This window comes from Aotus nancymaae, unplaced genomic scaffold (assembly GCF_030222135.1).
Source record: "Aotus nancymaae isolate 86718 unplaced genomic scaffold, 86718_ANA_hifiasm-v0.15.2.pri h1tg000019l, whole genome shotgun sequence".
Lineage (NCBI taxonomy): Eukaryota > Metazoa > Chordata > Mammalia > Primates > Aotidae > Aotus > Aotus nancymaae.
The window spans coordinates 44,867,694-44,892,608 of record NW_026988431.1 but is presented as its reverse complement, the minus strand read 5'-3'; the positions used below and the strand labels follow the sequence as shown (position 1 = coordinate 44,892,608).

The 24,915-nt window shown below is 37.5% G+C and overlaps 1 protein-coding gene across 5 annotated transcripts in view; it reads right to left on the bottom strand.

Moving 5' to 3' along the window:
* MED12L (mediator complex subunit 12L) overlaps positions 1-24,915 on the bottom strand; it is a 366,898-nt gene that overhangs the window by 18,680 nt on the left and 323,303 nt on the right. For 3 of the 5 annotated variants that reach the window (XM_064378797.1, XM_064378798.1, XM_064378800.1), the window contains 6 exons: positions 23,696-23,907; positions 16,286-16,336; positions 9,209-9,298; positions 7,021-7,250; positions 5,220-5,376; positions 2,208-2,318 (listed from right to left, as the gene is read on the bottom strand). In XM_064378797.1, the coding sequence (XP_064234867.1) occupies positions 2,208-2,318; positions 5,220-5,376; positions 7,021-7,250; positions 9,209-9,298; positions 16,286-16,336; positions 23,696-23,907 (851 nt within the window). The remainder of the gene's footprint in view (positions 1-2,207; positions 2,319-5,219; positions 5,377-7,020; positions 7,251-9,208; positions 9,299-16,285; positions 16,337-23,695; positions 23,908-24,915) is intronic. The other 2 variants (XM_064378799.1, XM_021669546.2) reach the window with 1 other exon arrangement.

Sequence of the window (24,915 nt, the reverse complement as noted above, 5' to 3'; positions counted from 1 at the left end):
CAGATTCTTGAGAGGCTGAGGCACAAGAACTGCTTGAACCCAGGAGGTGGAGGTTGCAGTGAGCCGAGATTGCACCACTACACTCCAGCCTGGGCAAGAGAGCAAGACTCTGTCTCCAAAAACAAACATACAAAACACAGTAAAGCACAAGAAGCAGCATGATTGGAAAATTGGTAACAAAGAAATTTGGGGAAGAGGTATGTGGATGGACCTCTCTGAGTGGTCAAAAACTGTGAAGATATTTGTATCCCATGTGAGTGCTCACCAACAGGTGACCTCAGCAGAAGAGGATTTAATAATCAAGTGGATAGGATGACCCATTCCATGGATACCACTCAGCCTCTTTCCCTAGCCACCCCTGTCATCACCCAATGGGGCCATGAACAAAGTGGCCATGGTAGCAGGGATGGAGGTTATGCATGGGCTCAGCAACATGGACTTCCACCTGGCAGCAGTGAGTACCCAATTTGCTAGCAGCAGAGACCAATACTGAGCCCGTGACATGGCACCATTCCTCAGGGCAATCAGCCAGCTACTTGGTGGCAGGATGATTATATTGGACCTCTTCCATCATGGAAAGGGCAGAGGTTTGTTAAATGTACTACTGATGCCCTATTCCAGTTGACCATGTTCTGGTCAATCTGATTTAGACACAGTTCTTTTTTCTTTTTGAGATGGAGTTTTGCTCTTGTTGCCCAGGCTGGAGTGCAATGGCGTGATCTCGGCTCACTGCAACCTCTACCTCCTGGGTTCAAGCAATTCTCCTGCCTCAGCCTCCCAAGTAGCTGGGATTACAGGCACCCGCCACCATGCCCAGTTAATTTTGTAGTTTTAGTAGAGATGGGGTTTCTCCATGTTGGTCAGGCTGGTCTTGAACTCCTGATCTCAGGTGATCTGCCCTCCTCAGACTCCTAAAGTGCCAGAATTACAAGCATGAGCCACCACGCCTGGCCTGTACACAGTTCTTTAACCACCTAACTCTACTTTGATCCCTCCTAATGTACTATCACTACACCATATTGTTCCCCCTTTACTACAAGTTGTGAAACCATCCAGTTTAAAAATCAGGTGCTGAAGGCAGTCTACACTAGTGTTTCCCCAAGTGTGAGACACGTGCGGTAAGCCAGCTCGTCATAGTTGGGCTCGTTCACGCAATTCACATCGCTGACTTAAACGGAGATTCCCTTCTAAATTCTCTTTGTATTTACTTTCTTTTTTTTTTTTGAGACGGAATTTCGCTCGTTACCCAGGCTAGAGTGCAATGGCACGATCTCAGCTCACCGCAACCTCCGCCTCCTAGGTTCAAGCAATTCTCCTGCCTCAGCCTGCCAAGCAGCTGGGACTACAGGCATGCACCACCATGCCTAGCTAATTTTTGTATTTTTTAGTAGAGATGGGGTTTCACCTTGTTGACCAGGATGGTCTCGATCTCTTGACCTCGTGATCCACCTGCCTCGGCCTCCCAAAGCGCTGGGATTATAGGCATGAGCCACCGCGCCTGGCCCCGTATTTACTTTTACAGACATTTCCAATATATGGCAAGTGATATAATTACAGATGGTAGTGGTAAAATGCTTCTTTGAAAAATACATCTATTTAAGCAAATACAGTAAGATGACAGTTTTAAAAAAGTAACTAATAAAACAGGGGATATGGTATTGCAAAAGTAAATGCTGTTGTAAATGACTGAGATTTAGAAGACTCTGATGGCTTTGCATATGACATTTCCAAATTTGATCTATGAAGCTAGAGAAGTGAACTATATGACTGTGAGTTACAGGAAAATTCTTGCAGCAAGTGCCGACTGAAAAACAATTTCTCATTGAAGATAACAGATAATATTTTAGAAGGCACATCCATGGTTTTTAAGATTATAGCAGAAATCAAAGCACAGTAAGATAATCTTTTAAACATACATAATAAATCATCATTTTAACATTGTTTAGGAAAAAAAGATGATGTAAAAATTTTTGTCTGTGCAATAGTCCAAAAAATTTTGAAGAAGAATAATGGTATAACCTACTGAATCCCAAATATTAACTTGCATCTTCATATGAAAACAAATATACCAACTACAGTGACAACAAAATCCTGGTAAAGTTCTAGGAAAAAATTGCTAGGGCATATTTAGTCTATGTCAGTTCTTAACAATCTTATGAACATGAAGAATGCAACCTGCTTTTAAAGAAGAAACCTACATGTCTTACCAAGGGCTGCTGGGACTGCATTGCTTGGAGACCAAGGGTCTGACTCTGGGGCTGCGAGGACTGCTGGGGTTGGGGAGGCTGCTGAGGTTGGGGCTGCTGGGGCTGCTGCATCTGGAAAGAGGGTAAAAAGGTTATACACTTAACAGGAAGAAGATAACAACAGCATTTCTGAATCTGTTTTCTCCATATACCTTTTATCTAACTTTTACGGTGCAGTAAAAACAATATATACCTGCCTCTTCCATCTTTACCTTGCTGAACCTCATTCATCCTTTTGAGGGCAAGACCTAAACCTGCTCATCCATGAAGCCTTCTAGGACCACCTCAACCCCACGGATCTCTTCCTGTGGCAGTCAGTGTTGCTGTCTATACCACACTGCACTGTCTGGGGCCATCCTTTCTGCTTACTGTTTTAATTCCTTTTGTGTCATTTGTCCTTCTACATGTCTTATCCTTCCTTACACTACAAGTTGGACAGGGACTGCTCAGTGGTAATCTCATTCCTTATGATATCTGGCAGAATTCTTATAGTTTTTTTTTCCAAAAGGAATATGCAGACTAGTCATCATGAGACTTTCTGGCATAATTTACAGCATAAGTTCAGAAATCATATCAGTAACAGGGTTGGCTCAAATACACAGCTCTTGAAAAGTACTTCCAAGTCACAGAAGCAACACAGACTAGACATCCACCAGGTGGGACACAGAGGAGAGAAAAATATTAATAGTTGTTTTGCCTCAGTGACCTTTAAAATTTCCTCCACCCAAACACTTCATCCTGATGATGACGACAGTCTAGACATCTTTTCATCTTTTGCACTTTTCCAACTTGGTTTGCATACTATCCCCTAAATTATTGGTCTTCTTTACAGCCAAGTAACAAATAGTTATTGTTATATTGCATTTCTCACTAAGTGACAATGCTCATGGATCTGGAATCCTAGCAGAGGTCTGGGTAGCATGATCCCAATAAGAACAATCCAAGTTGGACCAAAATCACAATGATTACAATATCATCCACCAGTTAGCCCTCTAGAAGCTCTTCTAAGAAAAATTAACCCAACTTCATCAATAACGTTTTCCTTTACAGAAGTAGCCAGTAACCAAAAAAGAAGTATAATCCTGATGTAGAAGCAAATCACTCATCTCCAGGGAATAATGTGTTGGTGATGAAAAAATTACCATGACATATTATGCTAGTTAGGGTATAAAGTACATATGGTCCAATAAAAAAAGGCTTTCCATATTTGCAGCCTTGAAAAACACCAACATAAGATTTAAAACTGGTAAGTAAACAAATAATGTGGTATAACTTTCCTCAGTGATTTGGAAATGAGAAATTCTAAAATAGAGCAAAATATAAATTATCAATCTTAAAAAATTCTGAAACACAGCCTCAGAACTTGGAAAAAATGATGACTTAAGAAAATGAGTACTAATAGTAGTTATATTAATGATAATATTAGTCATAACATTAATCGTAAAATTATCAAACAAGTACTTTACTTGAATATTCTTATTTAACCCCTTCTACATATTTAAGAGAGATGTATTTCCATGACAAAACAGGAGTAGAGGGCTTTTACCATTGGAGACAACATCTATGCAATGATTGGGATTGCTATCTGTAGGCCATACTCTCCTAATCAGTCACCATATGTTTTAAATTTTGTGATATAACTTTTTTTAAAAAGCACTTTAACAGGCCACAAATTGGGATGCAACTAATGACATCTTACTACTAATGGCATCTTACAATTGGAAAGCCCAATTCCAGTCTACACAAAATACTGCCCGAGCTTGCGGTTCCAATGTTCAGGGGATATATTTGTTTCTCCCCTCTATCCGGTGTCAAGGATAAGATATCCATGCTCCTTCCTGTTCCTTTCTGCATGACAAGTTTACTTCTCACTGACCTCACAGAGAGAACAGCCCCTGGGCACTCCAGCTCTACTAGACTCCTCATCTTTGGTGTTCTGTTCTTAGCAGTACATAAGAGTGCATCTCAAGTTGGACTTGATTAGATTAGAGCCCACTGTACAGTCTCCTTAGGAAATCTCCAATTCAGTAACATAGGACAAGCTTGTTAAATAAAGACAAATGACACAGGTAAACATAATGGCCCGTATTTTTTAAATAAGCAAGTGAGAAACAAGAATGTATCAAGGAGGCTGGGCAAGGTGGCTCACGCCTGTAATTCCAGCACTTTAAGAGGCCAAGAGAGCAGCCTGGCCAACATGGCAAAACCCCGTCTCTACTAAAAGTACAAAAAAATTAGCCAGGCCTGGTGGCAGGTGCCTGCAATCCCAGCTACTCAGGACGCTGAGGCAGAAGAATTGCCTGAACCCAGGAGGCGGAGGTTGCGGTGAGCCGAGATCGCGCCATTGCACTCCAGCCTGGGTAACAAGAGCGAAACTCCGTCTCAAAAAAAAAAAAAATTGTATCAAGGGGAATAATCCTTTATTTAAGTGACTTAAAATGTGTATCAAATAAGTGAATGACAGTTCTCTGGATTCTAATGGAGACAAGATGTGATATCCCTTTGAAATAGTCTATGTTCCTTTCATTTCACAGCCTTATGAGACCAGAGGTGTTACAGAAATGTTTTTAGATTGTAGAATGCTCTAGGAATCTGATGAAAGCTCTGGATGGCTCAGTTTTTTGTTTTCATATTTATGAAACTTTTTAAAAATGTGCATGACTCCTACCTAAAACAGTTAAGCTGAAGCTAACTCTATTAAAGTCATCCATCTGCCCTCCCAAACCTTTGTGAAATGGGAAGAATGTTCTACACAACTTACTCTTCTTTCGATAACCTGGTAGACACACAGAGAAAAAAAAATTCTAGCCAAGTTGGAACTACATTGTACCAATGTAGCTCCTGGCGTCGAATAGACAGGGCTCCTTGGAATTTGGCAATTGAAGTCTGAAGTGTTTTTCATTTTTTATGACTGTTGCGTATTCGCACTGTCTAAAGTGTGACAGCATTGCCCTCATCTCCCTGCCCCCGTACCTGGAGGATTCTCTGCTGCTGTCGAACTTGTGGTTGTCTGGGTCTCATGGGATCCTGAGGCAGGGGCACGGAGGGAAGGTTTGGATGTGCAGAAGTCAGGACAGCATCAATTCCCCCGCCCACCAGAGGGCTCTGCTGTAGAGCCTGATGGTTCAGTCTGGCAAAGAATAATGCAACTTGGTTCAGGTCCAAGCATAATGTCAAATTTTTAATCAGTCCTACCAGCACATTACATATACCACCAAAGAAACAATCAGTGTTCAATAATCCCTTGCGCACTTCAAACAGACTAAAGCCCAGTGGTTAAAATAATGATGTGACCACTTGAAACAGGACAGCAAGTACATGACTTAAGGTAAAACTGCAGTCATGCAATGAATTACTTTTTAAACATTTAATAGTTTTCAATAATGAGGAATAGTAATTGAGCATTTACTTTGAAGCAGGCACTATACTAAAGGTCTGAAATGTGTTACTTCATTTGCTCCTCACCAGAGAGCCCTTTAAGGTCAGCAGTTTTGTTATTCCTACTTCAAAAATGAAAAAACAGAGCTAGAGGTAACTTACTAAGGTTACTTAGAAAGCAAATGGCACAGGTGGGATTTGAATCCAGAACTTCTGGGCTTTGAAGTTCAAGTTTGTGGGCCATGCCATGTGGCTATTTATTATAAAAATAGTACATACAATGCACATTTTCCAAATTATTATCCAAAATAATAATGTGTTCTCAAATGTGTTACCATCAACCTTGACAATTTTCCAAAGAGCGATTAACTGGTGTCATCACGTAGCCATTGATGGCCATAGATGGGAGCTGTGCTGCTATCCACTAGATTGCCACGTTTGGCATGATACTTACTTCTTCTAAGACAATACTATCCAACAGAACTTTCTGGGATGATTGCAGTGTTTTCTCTCAGCACTGTTCAGTAAGATAGCTACTAGCCACGAGGACGAACTACACAATTTTTGGGTCTCAGTGCATAACAAAAACACAAGACCCCCTGATCAAAATTTAGTAAGAATTTCCACAGAGAAACCCGCAGAGCATTAATCTAAGCATGAAGCATTTGTAAACACAGGCCCTTCTAAACACAGCACATGTCACACACCATTGAAGCTGGCTCTGCTGGCCACACTCAGCTACTACTGAACACTTGAAATGTGACTAGTGTGACTGAGGAACTATATTTTTAATTTAATTTTAAATAGTCTAAATTTAAATAGCCAAAGGTGGTTGGCAGCTATTTTAACAGACAGTGCAGTTATATGCTCTAAGAAATCTAATTAAACAAGAACAGAAAAAAGTCTATCATAATCCTGTTTTGCCAAACATCTCTGAGGTGGAAAAGGTAGAAACTAAGTTATAACAAAAGTCTCATATGCACCATGTACAATTAGTATCGCAATCATAAATTTTACTGCTCCAATAAACAAATTCTAGCATTTCTAACAATAATCAAGAGTCTTCTCTGTTAGATATGTTCAGAGAATTTTTAAAAGAGGAGAGAAAAAGAAAACACTGAAGCAAACACAGTTGTATCATTTATAGACTGTTATATACTCATATCATGGAAGATATGAGTCAAAACCATAAAGATCTTTAATGAAATAAACAAGATGGAGCATTCTTTATTTTGAACCTCTATCTGGATATTATTAAAAATAAGACCACAGAATGCAAATCATTTGCAAATATGTAAGTTCATAAAAACAGTGATAAAGTACCATGCTCTATAAGCATAAGAAACCCAAGAATGTGACTGTTCACTATTGCTGTCATCATTTCTACATGTATCACCTCTGAGAGCCAGTCAGGGGCTGCAGGTACGGTGAGGGCTGCTGCTGAATGTAGCCACTCGGCTGCTGCTGAATCTGTCTGAGTCTTTCCATTAGCACAGGGTTGGAATGTGCAGCCGGATAGGCTCTGGTGTTATAGCTGGGAGACAGGACCACACTGCTGGCCTGCTGCTGTGATGTCTGCTGCAAAGGCATCTGAGTCCCATACATTGTATAGCCCTGGGGCATGGTCTGCATGCAGGCACAAGGAAAGAAGTCAGTGTTTCAATTAATACCCAGCTTTCCCATCACTAAAAAATATGGGGCAAAAACAAACCCATGAGGACTCCCCTGAAATTCACTGTTTTCGAAGGTTGTCATAACTCAAAATCTGAGGACTACCCTGGATACAGGGAATCTGGCCAGAAAAGCCACAGAATGATCTGGCTGTGTAATGATTCACCAGAAATGTCAACTTAAAAAAAAAAAATGAATCCTCCTTTAGTTAAACTGGCTTTTAAGATCAGCTGCTTATTTTGAGAAAAGGGCATGTTTCTATAAAGGAATAATCAGGCAAGCATTCATACCTTCAGTGCACAGATGACATCAATGTTCAATAGATCCCAAGTGTCATTAATATCATCTCCAAAATTAGTCAGAAAAGCTACCCATGCTCACTGTAAATTGAAATAATGAAATATACTTTCCCAGCATATAACTACACCTCTTCAGGTAGTCATAGTCTGATTGATTGTGTGTGTGTGTAGTAACTAACCAGTTCCAAAACTGTGCCAAAAAACTATTAATACCTTAGCCAGGAAAGGCACAACTGGTAACTGTTCATTATTTTCTAGTACTAATGAGACCTAGTTCAGCACTCTACCAGTAATCTGAACACTTAACTTTCCTAATCAATATTAATATACAAGTACCTAGTTCTTTGAATATTGTCACCTTATAAAAAAGAGAAACCTGAGGTTCTGCTGGATCACTAGGTATAATTTATAGAACTCAACACTAATTAAAGTAGAACAACACTGCTTTTCAAATCCTCAAAGCATCGTATTTTCAGGTAGTTTAATGCCTCTGACTTGGAAGACAAGAGAAATGGATAATGAACTTCCAGCAGACAGCATGAATGGATCCAGGCTGAAGGGCTCAGTGCCTGTGTAGGCCAATCTGGGCTTCTCTTTCAGCTGTGGACAGAGAAGGAATTGCCAAACCAACTAACAATCTTGTCAACATCCCTGCATTCCTGATTCCCAGAGGGATAGGGTGAGAGTATACGAATACAGAAATAACAAAATTATTAGTAAAAGCAGCTCAAGGTTTGCATTATATTGTGTATCAGCCACTATGTTAGTTCCATAGGTTGTCTTAAATCCTTCACACCCTTCATCTCTATTTTACAGAGAAGGAAACCAAAGCTTAGAGTAGGTAAATGACACAGTGTCATACAGCTAGTAAGCTGCCAGGAACTGTGTCAAAGTCTGATTCCAAGGCCCATTATTTTCTTATTCTACCATGATTCCTCATTGATGCTATTTTTGAATATGACTCTTTATTTATTTATTTTTTGAGACAGGGTTTTGCTCTGTTGCCCAAGGCTAGAGTGCAGTGGTCTGATCACAGCTTACTGCAACTTAACCTCCCAGGCTCAAGCAGTCCTCCGCTTCAGCCTCCCGTGCAGCTGGGACTATAGGTGCATGCTACCACACCTGGCTAATTTTTTAATTTTTATTTTCTTTTGTAGAGATTGGGTCTCACTATGTTGCCCAAGCTGGTTTCAAATTCCTAGGCTCAAGTAATCCTCTCACCTCGGCCTCCCAAAGTGCAGATTATAGGCATGAGCCAGTGAGCTCAGCCCAAATATGACAACTTCAAAACTGAATTACATCATCATACATCATAACATAAAAGAAATAACTCTGGGATTAAGTATTTCAATATCTACAACCATCACTAATAAAAGGTTTAAATTTATACTTTTAAAGGATTTTCTAGAATGTTTTATGCATCTTAATCAATCCTAAGACTTGTTCAACAATCCTGATAATGCTGTTTCGAAATGTCAATTATAACCTGTAAGTAGAAGAAATAACCAAGTTCTAGATCCCAGAGGAAGTTGATATATTCTATTTACTTAATTTCCCTCTTCCAATAAAGAGCGTTGAAAATCCTGTCAGTACCTACAAAGCAAATGTGGGTACCTGTGCTTGCTGCAGCCCTGGATACTGAGGAAGCTGAGGGGAGGGTCGTGTTTGTGCAGCAAAGAGAGGAGCCTGGTCCCCTGGCTGGCCCTGGAAAACAAAGCCGAAGTAAACACTTGATCATAACAGCAAGGGCTTGATGTAAGCTTCTGGTTAATAATCCAATAACCCACATCTAATCTCATTACATGAAGAAAGAACTCAAAAGATTTTCAGAGTGTATTAAATATTATTTCTCATCAATTCCCTATGAGTGTTTAGACTGTTGAACTTATTCCTTCCAAAGAAGACTACAGATTTTCCTAATGATAAAACAGACATAATACAAGCCTAAGTAATCAATGGTCAGCTCAGCAGAGAGGCTGTCCGCTGGCTTCCAATACATGCCAGGATACAAATGCCCCGCTAAGTGTTAAATCTGGAACCACAGGGCTGTATCACCCAGTGCCTATACAGGGAAGAGAACGTGTGGTACAGACACATGCCACATAAAATTTTTGTGACTTTTTAATGAAGCTTCTTCACAGTGACCTACTAATTGCCTATTTAGCCAGATATTCAAGGAATACATTTAATACTTCCCATCACTCTAAAAATCAATGAGAATCTCCTCAGTCAATAAATTTTGTAAATTAATAGCAAATACAATTCTAACCAACTACAATGCAAAATAAAACCAATTAACATCTGTTCACCGATCTTAATCTAATATATGTTTTGGCCATAGGAAAACAAACATTCACAAGAGCAGTTTATGTGTGCTTTACGTTTTGGTGGCAGAAGTTACTTCATGGAAGGGTGCAGTAATAATTATAATAAGAAGGCTAGTTTCCTACCACTCTGGTTTTTTTTCAGGACTCCTTGATTGTGAAGAATGAGATTTATTGTAGGATTATTTTACTACTGTCTTTATTAGAGATTCTCATTTTTAAAAGTGCTGAATTATAGTCACACAAAACGATTTTAATGTGCTCGGAAAGTAGTGTAGATAATTCTAACAGGGAGAAAGGGATAAACATGTAGCTTAAGAGGAAGGACACCAATGATTATTAAGAATCTATCATATTTCAGAGATGGGCTTCTGGTTCTTACTCTCTGTTTCTCACAAGAACCCTATAGGAAAGAAGCATCATCCTCAAGCCAGGCTCAAAGAGCTTAAGCAACTTAGCAAGCTTGCCCAGCAAGACTCTAGTAAGTCTGACTTGAAAGCCTAGGGCTCTTTCCATTATCATGAGATGCCTCCATGTGTGACATTAAGGATGAAAATACTTATTTGGTGCTTATTCTGTAATGACATATAGCCTTTTAAAATCATCCCAATAAGAAACCAAAAGGACAATCTCCATTAATCTTTTTAATGAGATACCAAAACCAAATGCATACATGAGACAGTTGAATCCTTTCTCTGATCCCCATGAACAATCATGGGGCCATTTATGAAGCTTCAGCATCTCTTTAGGTGACAAACCATCTATACATGAATGAAACATTAATTTTTAGTGTACCTCTGAGGGTACATATACATAAAAGCTTCAATAAGAATCTTACTTTCAGAGTAGGCTATCATGAAGACACTCATTTTAATCTGTTAAAAAAACAACTGTATCTCCATTTGCTTGGCTTAGAGAAAAATAGCCCAAACTTCCTCTGTAAGAACCCATACCATGGCAGTATGAGCATCAGGAGCCTAAAACTGTTCTTCAGAAAGAATCCAAATGGCTCTTTATCCTCCAAACACTATGCCAAGGAATCATTAAATCAACCAGATCCTTAAAGACCACTCCTGGACACTAGCATCCTCTGTACAAGGCCCGAGACACACTGTTGTGCTTCTTTGTGGAGACAAATAAATGTATGTTACCATTTTCACAAAACAGAAAAATCAACTAATTAAATATGAGTTAGAATCTAGGGATCAACAGGTAGTTTATAACACTCATGCCCTCTTTTGGCTTTGTGGGAAGCAGGATGTGATCTGTGACAGCTGCATGCATAAAGCAGATGTTTTCTAATTCTTTGCTCTTCTTTTGCTTTTACTGAAGAACTTTATGAAACATATTATGACATATATTATGGGGAGAACTAGAACACTAATAAGGTATATATCTGAGTTATTGGGCGACACTCTTACTGACAAATATTAGTTGAGATCATGGGAATTTAAGAAATAGGAACTAGCAGGTGCGGTGGCTCATGCCTGTTATCCCAGCACTTTGGGAGGCCGAGGCGGGTGAATCACTTGAGTACAGGAGCTTGAGACCACCTTGGTCAACATGGTGAAACTCCATCTCCACACACACACACACAAAGGAAAAGAAAAAGAAAAAAAAATTAGCTGGGTGTGGGGGCATGTGCCTGTAGTCTCAGCTACTTAGAAGGCTGAGGTGAGAGGATTGCTTGAGCTTGACAAGCAGAGGTTGCAGTGAGCCAAGATCATGCCACTGCACTCCAGCCTGGGCACCAGAGTGAGACCCTATCACACAAAAAAAGAAACAGAAACTGAAAACTAATATTCTACATTTTAAAAAATCACAAAACATTCAGAAAAAAAAGTGCTATACTTTCAAAATGAGAAAGGAATACAAACTGAAATAGTTTTGACACTCTGAAATTCATGTCAACCATTTATGTCTAAAGGTGAACTATTTAATGTGAACATATTATGTTCCCTCCTGACCACCAGTTTGTCCCAACATACTACTTAAGTATAGAAAACAATTCGCATATGCAATATTTTCCCTGAGAAAATCACGAACACTCCTATTTGACTAGCACTCCCCAAGTTTGCTGTGCACAGCTGTATCATCACGTGGCCCTAAAAAGAAAACCCCCATCTCTCCTACCAGATTGAAATGGATTCCTACTTTTCTTTGTTTTTCCCAGAATAATGCCAGAAACACATTATTTCAATTTGTAGAAATAGTTCAATCAGTTGAGAACAGAATGAATAAGTTCTTTAATAACTTGAAATATTTTACAAATATTGAACAATAATCACAATCTGGGAATAATCCAGGAAACTAGAGACTGAGAATTAGTAAAATCTTTAAATATTGGTGGGCATGGGTTTGGCCACATTAAACCAAGAAGAGACTATCTAATGTGTCATCCAAACTAGAACAAGCCAGGACAAGAGGGCAAAGTGAGACCATGACTGGCAAGTTAAGATATCTGGTCACTTTAGTTAAATGTTAATTTCTGAAAATTTTCAAGCTTTATTTTATTTTTAATTAGTGCCTAGCACATATAGTAAGTGCTCAGTAAATATCTGTTCAGAATAACTAAGATTTAATTGAGTTTATCTGTTAACTAGGAAATTCAGAGGTAAATTAGAATTTCTATTTCAACATCAATTACTTTACCAAGTGCTTTCTAATTGCCTCATAGTTGTCAGTACCATCTTTTGAAAACTCAAATTTAATTTAATGTTTGGCATCTACCATTCTAATGATTTCTTCTTCCTGCCAGCATTAGTATCTGGAGAGTAACTTAATTTCTCCCTATTCATTCTGCTCAACCAAAACAATTGAGGCCACTTTAACTTTTTTTTTTTTTGAGACGGAGTTTCACTCTTGTTACCCAGGCTGGAGTGCAATGGCGCAATCTCGGCTCACTGCAACCTCCGCCTCCCGGGTTCAGGCAATTCTCCTGCCTCAGCCTCCTGAGTAGCTGGGATTACAGGCACGCGTCACTATGCTCAGCTAATTTTTTGTATTTTTAGTAGAGACGGGGTTTCACCATGTTGACCAGGATGGTCTCGATCTCTTGACCTCTTTTTTTTTTTTTTGGACTGACTCTCACTCTGTTGCCAGGCTGGAGTGCAGTGATGTGATCTTAGCTCACTGCAACCTCTGCCTCCGGGTTCAGGTGATTCTCCTGCCTCAGCCTTCCGAGTAGCTGGGACTACAGGCACATGCCACCACGCCCAGTTAATTTTTGTGTTTTTAGTAGAGACAGGGTTTTACCATGTTGGCTAAGATGATCTCTTGACCTTATAATCCGCCCACCTTGGCCTCCCAAAGTGCTGGGATTACACACGTGAGCCACTGCACCTGGCCAACTTCATATTTTTTAATGCATGGAAAGGACTGTCTGGGAACATTATTTGTTTGTTTTTTTGTTTTTTTTTTTTAAAGACACAGCACCTCACTTTGTTGCCAAGGCTAGAATGCAGTGGTGAGATCATACCTCACTGTGGCCTCAAATTTCTAGACTCAAGAGATCCTCCCACCTTGGCCTCCTAAAAGTGCTGGGATTACAGGTATGAGTTACTGCATCCAGCCTGCAGGAAGACGGTTTTTGATGGCATAGTTGTGTCTAGCCAGGTGCTACATGACTTTAAGCTTATCAGTAAGAAAATAGATACTTGTTCCCTGCTTAAGCTTCCATGGCTCAGATACCTGACTTGTATGTGAAAGGGAATGATCTACAGAGAACTGGGACAGCCTAATAATTATATGCCCATCTCTACATTGCTACCTGAGGTAAATTCCTACACATGGTCTCTTTACTTCATTTTTACGTACTTTGCTTTGGGCTTACCTCTATAAATAAAATATAACATTAAATAAATACTTTCAAAATTTCCATTTTTAAAAAACTTCTAAAGAAGCTGTGCTGCTCAATACTGACCTATCTTCCTAACATTTATAAGGAGAATTTTCTCTCTTACTGCTGTGTTTTTAACTAGACACAAGTATGTGAGCTCCAAGAGATGTTGACTCAAAGGCTTTTTGTATAATTTGAAATCAATGCATCTGATAAGTTTTAAATTTTTGATAAATGATCCTTAAACATAATTTTTATTCTTCTGTGCTTTAACCTCTTCTGTATTAGCAACTTACACCCTCAGTCAAATGAGAAAATGTGAAGATCTCCTTCTCAAGTAGGACTGGTTATGCCTCCAATTAGCAATCAATAAGGATTATAATCAGAGCATTTCAGAATCAGGAGTTTCCTATCCACTCAACTTATTAGTAATGATGCAAATACTTATTTAATAATTTTTCAGTAGTGTTTAAGGATTACAAGTAGAGAAACAAGTCATATCTATAAAAACCACAGTCAGATTTTGTGACTGTGTGTCTGGAAATACTGATTTTGAAAGAAGTAATAAAAGGCACATAACAAACCAGTGGGTAATGTTTTACAAGTCACCTAGCAGAAAGGGTTTCATTTGTAACTCCTAGTTTGGAAGTTACTGAGTGCCTTAGGCTAAAACAACACATGGTATGAACCAGAAGTTGTGTTCATCACATCATACTGGTTTATTTTGATTGCAGAAAAGAGAGAGAGAAAACTCTATAATTATAAAAGGTTTTGTTGACTAGTTATGCTTGATAATTTTAAAAGTTTTCACCTAGGCTAGGTGCGGTGGCTAACGCCTGTAATTCCAGCACTTTGGGAGGCTGATGCAGGAGGATCATGAGGTCAGGATTTCGAGACCAGTCTGTCCAACATAGTGAAACCTAGTCTCAACTAAAAATACAAAAAATTAGCCAGGTGTGGTGGTGTGGGCCTATAATCCCAACTACTCAGGAGGCTGAGGCAGGAGAATCGTGTGAACCTAGGAGGCGGAGGTTACAGTGAGCCAAGATCGTGTCATTGCACTTCAGCATGAGCAACAGTGCAAGATTCCATTTCAAAAAAAAAAAGTTTTCACCTCAAATACAACTTGGTTGGAAATCAATGAACAGTAACTAATTGCCAGAATAGTCTGATTCATTCCAAAACAAACACATCCCATACAGTAATAAACCTTTATGATATCAGCATGTCTATAAATTATAACAACTGATTGAGTATATATTCATTAATTTCCTAAGAAAGCAAAATACTATAGAAAAATAAGAGTGGTAAAATGGATAGCAAAAATACACATTTTCATTAATTTGAATTAATACAGAAATCACAGAACCTTCTTTTGACTTTACTTATAAACAAAATAGTTGTCAATAAAAACATTTTTTAAAAAGTAAAGCCAGTGATTGATGCAAATTGTTTTCTATCTGAATTACATTATCACCTGAATAATAAACAATGCCCTATAGCAAACGTAAGCTATCTCCAAAACATTTTTGAACTTGATAGTTTAAGTTTTTCAGTAAAGTCCTCACCTGCTCCCTGAATACCATAAAGTGTCAAGAAATGTTGAGTCTTTCCAGAAGTTTCCAAGCTTTCCTTTGCTGAAATAACTACTGGAGAAAATGCCTATATACCAAGTATTAAATAACCTAAATATTTTCAAAGTTTGAATATGCAGTTAAGGATATTTGTATCAATGTATAATGTTACCCATTAAATTGGCAGTGAAACAAGTTAACTTACAGTCACATCTGAGATGTGTGCTCTTTTTTATTCTAATGCTTCTTGGGTTTATGCTGTGGGTTGGCTACCTGATACAGAAACCTATAAGTAATTTAATGCAAAACATGCATTCTTAGCTAGCCCAGGCAAAGCAGTAGTGATGAAGTCTTATGACATGCATGCACAAGACCTATGCTCAAAAAAAATCTTCTCCATACTGGAAAGAAAACAGAGATGATGCATTCTGTTGAGATTTTCGGAATAGCCAGTGAGTGGGATGTGATGAGAGGGTAAGATTCACAACCACAGTTTTCATTATCTTGCATTGGCCTATGAATTAGCATGCCATGCGTTCCTCTACTAATGATATAAATTACCACAAAGAGAAGCAAGAGCTCAGGAATAGACAGGTTCGAAACTGGGACTGAGATGAAGGTGCACGAACTGATCTATGCTCCCAAGCCCAGGCCGTGAATGTCTATTGGTTTCTACACCATATATGTATATGATGGAAATCATGAGGCAATCAAAGGGGGGGCACTTTCAGAAAAAAAAAAATCCACTAAATTAAATATGGTCAATGCATTCATGATTCTGTGTTACAGTCTCAAACATAAACCAAGTGAGTAACAGCGAAATGAAGACAATAATTTTTGCCAGCTATAGGAAAAACCTGCTTCTCGTTTTGACGTTCAAAGGGCAATGTTATAAAAGTTTATTTAAAAAAAAAGAAAGAAAAGAAAGAAAAAGGAATGATAGCAGGGGTGTTACCATTATGTTGTCAAAGTCTTCCAGAAGGGAGACAGCAGAGTTACAGAAGTCCTACAGAAAGGGGACAGCAAGAAAATGGCAGACAATACAGATAAGATTTTTTAGCCTGATGACGTAGATAGCGAAAATACATATGAAATATTTCATTTAAAACAATGTTGCAGGAAGTCAAGACTTAAAAACATAGGCCTTAGAAGGGTTTTATTAATTAATGAGTCAAACAACCTCACTACAGACTGCAACACTGATAAGCAATATGGTAATATTCATATAATAGAATAGCACAACATGGAGGTTAAATGGTGACATAAAAGTAGAGGAAATATCAGACACCGAAATGTGCTGCAACTAAGGGACTTTGGAACCCCCATGTGAGCAACAGAAGGCTACAGTTCTTCCCACCCTAGAGCGAGTGGGGGAGCTCAGGACATGTGGGTCACATTAAGCAGAAAAGACATTTAGTGAAGAAGTTAGTAGGCCAGTTATTGAAGGATGTAATTAGCCCCATCCCCAGTAAATGGAAGTAAAAAAAGAACATCAGGTTAACCAAACATTCAACCAATCGTGGTAGACAACAAAAATTTATAGTGCCACCACTGTTTGCACACTAAGAGAGAATCTGACTTAGGAAAAGTCAACTGAATACTTGGGGAAAATTGCTATTTCTCAACTAAATGAATCCCTTGTTTAATCATTTATATAATCGAATTCCAAGGGATATATTACTGAGATGTTAAAAATTTCCCTGAGCTCACTGAGTTCTGGAGATAGAGATGAAGCAAAGAATTTCACCACTAATAGAAAAAGCATTTTACTATGCTGAGGATTAGAAAGTATAGGAGGAATTTCCCAGGAAAATAATATCTATTCTCACAATTTTACGTATAGGTACATAATTCATTGCATTTGTACATAGGTCTTCAGATCCAACTGCCATGCTAGTATTAGTGATTCATTTCCTCACTCCTCCATCCAATCTTCTACCCTCTCTCATAAAAATCAAGCTGCATGCACTATCTCCTAGCTCATCATATTTGCCTAATCATTATTTTAGCATATAAACTCAGCACCTTCCTCATCATTCGAATAAACAGAAATACCAGATATAAGTAATAAGTGAAGCACTCACCTCCCTGGACATGCTTTCTACCCAAAAACCAAAATGATGGGGTTTAGGACATCTTTACCAGTATAGTGATTTTCTTCTCCTAAGTCCATTTTTGTCATTGAAATGTATATTAATTACACACTTTGAATAAACATATTAATTATCAATACTCAAGGTATGTTTTAACAAGACTATTTTGCCTACCATTAAAAAATGAGAATATAATTTGAAATATGCTATATTGATATGATCAGGAAATTTACAAAAGGGAAAACCTGAAGAGCTAGTAAAGTTATGAAAAATGGATAAACTCACAGGTAATCAGGTAAATGCAAATTAAGATGTCATAATATAATAACATTTCATCTACCCTGATTGAGAAAAATAAGGTCTGATAATACCAAGGACTGGTGAGAATATGGAAAAAGAAACATGCTCATTTACTATTCTAAGAGGAATCACCAGCACTTTCAAAATTGAATCAACATTTCCATGTTCTGGTGCGTATATCCTTAAACTTTCCACATGTATAGAAGAAATGTACAAGAATGTTTACTGTAGCACTGTTAACAGTTAAAAAAAAAAACTTGAATAACTTAAATGACTGTCAATAGGAGAGTGAATAAATAACATATTAATATTCATAATGAAATAACATGCAAAAGGATAAATGAATGAATATAACTACGTGAAACAAAGTAAAAATAATTAAAATATTAGCTACAAAAAAGTAAGGTACAAAACAATACAATACATGTGTGAGAGCATTTACATCACATTTCAAATCTACGAAGTAATACTGTACAATGTTTATGCTGATAGATGCAAGCATGTATATTAAAAATATAAAAACATGCATAAGAAAGTAAAACACTAAATTCATGATAGGGATTTCCACTTTAGAGGAAGAAAGGGAAATCAAAGAAGATACAAGAAGATTCATCCACATTTGTAATGTCTTATTTAAAAAATAATCTAGAGTATTATGAAAGAACATTATTTAATAAAGCTAGGTGGTAGTACATTAGTGATTATTACATTATTTTCTATTCTTGTCTATATGTTTGAAATACATATACCATTAAAAAGTGAGTGGGAGGGAGAGATAAAATAAACATATTCCAAGGTAATACCATATCCTTAGGGTGGGAGATCATTTACCAAACAAAGGGTAATTGCTGGACTTAACCAGGCCTCATTAATCCAAGAGCACGTTCCCATGAAGTCACAGATTCACTTTTGCCAAAGAACTAAGAGCTCTGGGAGGTTCTGACTCAGTCATCCTTCCTTTCTAAAATTACCTATTTCCTTGATTTGTATACACAAATGATGGGGCCTGCTCCATGCTAGATAACCTAACCTCTTTACAAGTCGCTACATGTACTAGCTATAACTGGGCACACATTTCTGTCCTCTGTCAGAAATCTTCCTCTTTTCTGTCACGACAAGTCCTTATGAAATCCTGTATGGAGACTATAACCATTTTTTAACCAATCTGTCTGAATCAATTCAAGTTAAACATATCTTCTGTCTCTCCTTCTTTGGACTGTATTATATAAGTATAATACAGTTATACTTTTAACACTGAAATTGGAATAAGTCTCTCAAGTATCACACAATTTAAAGAACAAAAACACACCACTCCAAGAAGCTAAAATGACAATTAGGATAACAAAACAACATTCCTTTTTATGAGTTTGTTCGATTGGTGACCACTAAGCAAATGAGGATTAAATCAATCCTATTAATGGCAATTTATGTAATTGTACAAGTAAATCATTTGATATGCTTTTATTTTAAAGCTTAACATATTTAAGAAAATAATGTTTTTATGGGAAATGAATTTCTTTTGAAATAAACCATAAAAATACTAATAAGCAGCAACAATAAGTATGACAGTTAACACTTTTTGAGCACTTACTATGAGCCATCCGCTGTTCTAAGGGCTGTTTTACACATACTAAATTACCCTATAAAGTAAGTACAATATTGTATTATCTCCATTTCATAGATGAGACTCTGAGGCACAGAAAGGCAGTGTAACCACTATCCTGAGTACCATCTAAATACAGGACATTGAGTAAGAAACAGAAATGGATCTTTTGTTTCGTTTAGTTTTTACGGTAGTCACCACTTCTCTGTGGTTTCACTTCCCACAGTTTCAATTACCTACAGAAAACCACAGGCCAAAAACAGGTAAGTATAGCACAATAAGAGATTTTGAAAAAGATGACATTTACATGTTTGTTATAGTATATTATTATGATTGTTCTATTTTACTATTAGTTATTATTATTATCTTACTGAGCCTAATTTATCAACTGAACTTTATCATATAGTTACCTATACATAGGGAAAAACATGGTCCATATCAAGTTTAGTTCTCTATAGTTTCAGCAACCACTGAAGGTCTTGGAACGTATTCCCTGTGAATAAGCCAGGTGATGGGACTACTGTACTCTCCTAGATGAAGACTGTAACTAAGAAGAATGAAAACAGGTTTCTTGCCAAAACATCTTTCTGCATGTCCATATGCACTAAAGCTATAGGAAAATATACTCAATTATAACAATCATTACATCAAACAATCTCATTAAGAATATTTAATATCCATGCCATTTAGCACTTGTTGTCTAGGTACTGTGTTAAACACTGTCTTAACACATTCCTGAAGAAATAGAAAACAATCCATGACAGAAAATTCCATGACTGACTGAAGCTCATGTACAATCTCTGCAGTGGAACTAGAGGGTTATTTATGGAATTCTAGTTTTCACTGTGTATCATTGAAGGCTGGATGGTTTCTGCATATGCCAATTTCTCCCAACTAGAAGGGAAGAGAATAAGGGGACTATGTAAGGTCTTAGATATAACCAGAGTTCAGGAATTTATGTTTACCTTTCCCATTTAGGTTTCCAAAACAACCATAGCAGATATCACTGGAAGGGTCAGTTTCTGGAAGCACTGGGAAAGAAAGCTATGAGATGGGTGAGTGGATAGAAAGCAGACTGCTGAGAATTAAGGCTACTAAGAAACTTTAGGCTCCTGAAAACCACTGCTCAAATCTTGCATTATTTATGTGATACACAGCTCATAGATTTGTACCGTGTGCTTAGCAGATGAAAGGATGATACAAAATAGTATACATTCCAGTGTTTGACCTCCTAAGAAAAAGGGGTAACCAAGGGGTTACTAGACAACTGTCCTAGGAAGCAGTCACATCCAAAATCTGGAGAAACTCATCAACCTGTAAAAGCACCTGCTGAATTCCAAAATCAGTATCAAAGGTTATGATAAATGGAAATTCTCTAATACGTTTGTTATGTTTAAGAAAATGGACCTCTGAAATAAGAAAATTACTAGGATATGGGTAAAAATATATCTACTTACTTTTCTCTACAAGAAACCAAAAAATGAAAAAATAACTATATTACTAATTGTTAGTAGCTAGAGAAATTCATATCATATGTAGGTGAGCAACCTGAGAAAATTTTCCTGCCATACCATGAAACAGTCAGTACTTATTAGAAAAGCAAATAGTGGTGCCCAGCAACATACACAATTGACCAACGTTGTTTACATTCCATACAATTCTGTCTCTAGATTTTGAAGGATTATCACAAGGAGAAATTTTGTCTGCCATAACACAACATTTAGCTAAATTCCAGGTATATTAATAGCTTATACATGATCTATTAAGAGAGAGGAAAGGCACTAACATTTCCTCAGACCCTCCTAAGTAGAGGTACTATGGCAGATGCTACATGCAAATCTCATTAGCTCCATGTATTACAGGATCACTGTACCTTTGACTGTACAATGTATGCATTTATCTTCCTTTCAGAATACTATTTTCCTCAATTATCTAACACTTGAAGAAAGATAATAGAGAAAAAGACATATCTTACTTGTGAAAGCCCTTCAGAGACTCCAAAGTTAAGTTTCAACACTTAAAAACAATATGAAGTGAGTCTGAGATGAAGAGGTGAATACTGTACAATCACAGTTATGCAGTTGAGCTTTTACTATTTGAAGAAGGCGTTTCTGGTCTTAAAAGTTTAAAAAGAGAAGAATAAAGAAAAAATCCAGCACTGTGATGGAATTAGCACAAAAGAATCAGAAAAAGAATGAACTAATAATTAATTCCCATTGGTACAGGCAGTACAACAACAGGTAGTACAGAAGCACAGAGCCAGGTGCTTTTGGTAGGAGAAAGCAAAGTGATAGTGCCATCCGGGTACACTTCTCCAAATATGCAAGGATATCTTTGATTACATGTAGATTATTCAATTAAATGCTTGCTGAAATCCTTTGTCATGGCTTCTATCAGGAAGTGAACCTTTTGACGACAGGTATATTTACCCATAAATGATCCAGTGGGCTTTCCCTCAATGCTAGGAACCACTTAACAGTAACTCAAAACTAAATTTGGCAGTAACAGTTTGAAAGTGGGCTATAAATAAGAAAAACTAGGCCTTGTGATAAAAAAGTAGATATGAAAAAATAAAGTGGCAAGTTTTACTTTACTTACTTAATTTATTTTTCTTGAGATGATGTCTCACTCCAGCCCAGGCTGGAAGTGCAGTGGTGTGATCCCAGCACACTGCAACCTCCACCTCCCAGGTTCAAGCGATTCCCCTACCTCAGCCTCCCAAGTAGCTGGGACTACAGGCATGCTCCACCATGCCCAACTCATTTTTGTATTTTTTTTTTTTTTAGTAGAGGCAAGGTTTTACCATGTTGGCTAGGCTGGTCTTGAACTCCTGGCCTCAAGTGATCCACCCGCCTCAGCCTCCCAAAGCGCTAGGATTACAGGCTGAGCCACCGCACCTGGCCCTAGGCTTTATCACTTTAAAAGAGGGCTAAATTCATTCTTGTGGGACAGTTTTTCAACTGCTAGTGAAATTTTTTAACTCAAAAATGATCTGAAGCAATAGTATAATTCTATTTTTGCTCCTTCCCAAAAAGAGCTAAAAATCCCAATGAGGTTTTAAATGGCTCCAAACATGTTGCTTATTTAGGGAAATTAATTTGATATTTTAATCAATTTTTTCGTCATTTATGCACAAGCAGCAGCTTAGGCCCATCTTTTCTGACACTCAGGGAGCTAAAGCAATCACTAGAGGTCAGGGAGAGACAAGTACGTGATGACTATTGCCTGCATTATCACACAGTTCAATTAGTTTCTTCTCTCTTGTCCTTATAATTCAGGTAAAAAAAGAACCATTTTTAAGAATGAATGACTAATCCCACCATCACCACCCACCAAAATCACTAAGTGGCCCAAATGCAGGAGTGCTGTAAGTTACACAATGGAGATATGCCTAGAAAGTTATCCAAAAGACAAAGAACATTTTTTAAAGCATTTGAATTTCTTGCTATGTTGAAAGCACTGTGGTTTTTCTTAGAGCACGATATCCTTATAGATTGGCTATTTCCATTTGAGGATCAGGAAAGTACCTTATTCTTAGAGTTATCTCAGGATCTAAGATACCTAAAACATTTAAAATGCCTAGAAATGTTTTGGCATGTAGTAAGTGCTCCATTAGTGTTAGCTATTATTATCAAAATAGTGCATGACCATTTTAGAAAAGCTAGAAAATACAAGTATACAGAAACCAGAAAAAGAAATCCCCATTCTCACCTCACACTTTAATGTATTTATATAGATGCATAGGTTTTTCAGGAGTTTATACTAAATGCTGATGTTTTCTTAAACATGATTACTGTCTTTTATAAAGAAAATTGGGTTACAGGGCACAAAAACAGAAATAAAAATCAAAAATTAAATTGTATGCATTCAGATCCTGACTGTTGTTTATAATTTATTATCTGCTCTAGACTATATTAAATATACACTTAAAGAGTAAAGGCAGGGTACTATCAGAGAAAACCTAAGAAACATCAGGGCTCCCTAACAGTAATAAGTTTAAAAATAATATACGAAACAAGAGGTAAAAGTAGTACAGAATATGGTGGTAATTATAACAGAAAATGAGCACTCAGAGGTCACCTCAAGGATAAATGGCCTGCCTCTTCTAATTAACCAGAAAGTCATCAGCCCTTCTTTTTGTTTTGAGGCATGCTTTTAATAAACCTAAGACATATCAAATTCTTATTTGATCAATGATAACAGTAAAATACAATGGAGGTATTTATAAGCCTGTAACAGAGAGAGAGAGCGAGACCTGCACTCACACAAATATATGAACACAGGAAGAATATGCCACATACCCCAAACTCATCCCAAGCTAGCGGAGGTAATGAAATGCAAAGGACTCCATTGCTGGATCTGGACAAACCTGTTGGAAAGGCCGAGTCTGGGCTTGTCTGAGAAGCCGCTGTTGCTGCTGCTGCTGCAGAAGCTTCATCTGTATCAACTGCTGCTGCGATGTGATTGTATGAAGAGACGGCGGCTGCATCATGGCACCCGAGCGTCGCTGTAGCATGTTGGACAGAGCTTGTTTGGTGTTGGTTGGAACAAAGGAGCCTGCAGGGTCCAACCTGGAGCCACCTATGGAAGCAACCAAAAGGAAAGGCTTTCTAACTATGTTAATGTAACAGGTCTTCTAATTTTATCGAAACACAGAAATTTTCACCTTCTAAGTCTCACTTTATGAGCAAAGTGGAAAACAATGCACTGTCCCACCTGCCACAAACATTGAAGACCTATTGAGTTGCATAATTTACAAAAGATGCAGGAGTGATGCAGGAGTGAATTATACTACTTTGATGTAACTTCATGGAGGTCTTCAGTTAATAAATTGAAATGAGTAAAACACACAGTTGTTGGCATAATTTCATAATTAAATGGGTTTTAAATTAGGCAAGGCCCTCAAGAACCTATTACTTGCATAAAACATACTGCCTTTGTGATGTATTTTGCCAAGTTCTTAAGCCATCCATATAAATCCTTTTGTACTTTTCATCAAATCTGAAGCTCATGTCATTGAAGCCTTTTCACCATGGCAAAATGAAAACGCCTGTTTTGTAGCAGAGCATGACAATACTTTAAAATCTTGAAATACTTGCAAACTTCAAATACCATAATTGTAATGACAGAACGTATCTTTTTTGAAGGCTAAAAATCAAACAAACAACTATTATATTGATGCTAAAGAAACCACAGGAATCCTTAACATATTTGTATATATAATTTGTCATATGCCTTCAAAAGTTAGGGGAAAAAAGGTCAACATTTGCTGCCTTCACAATAAATATCAATTCTTCATTCGCCAAAAATAGTCTTTGATATATATAAATGAAAAATACCTCTACATAAGCACCTCACAAATGTTGTTTCATCTTTTTTATAAAGCAAGCTGTAGGATGAAAACAAACATTATAAAGCTGTTTTTATTTTTGAAAAACCCACATTCTTTTAAAGACTCAGTATGACAATCAGCAATACAATTTATGAAGTTGTGAAAGGAAACTAAAAATGTTGAGACACCAAACTCACTCTGACAAAGGTAAAAGTCAATGTTGGGAACTGAGTCATGCAAAACAATCTCTCATTTTG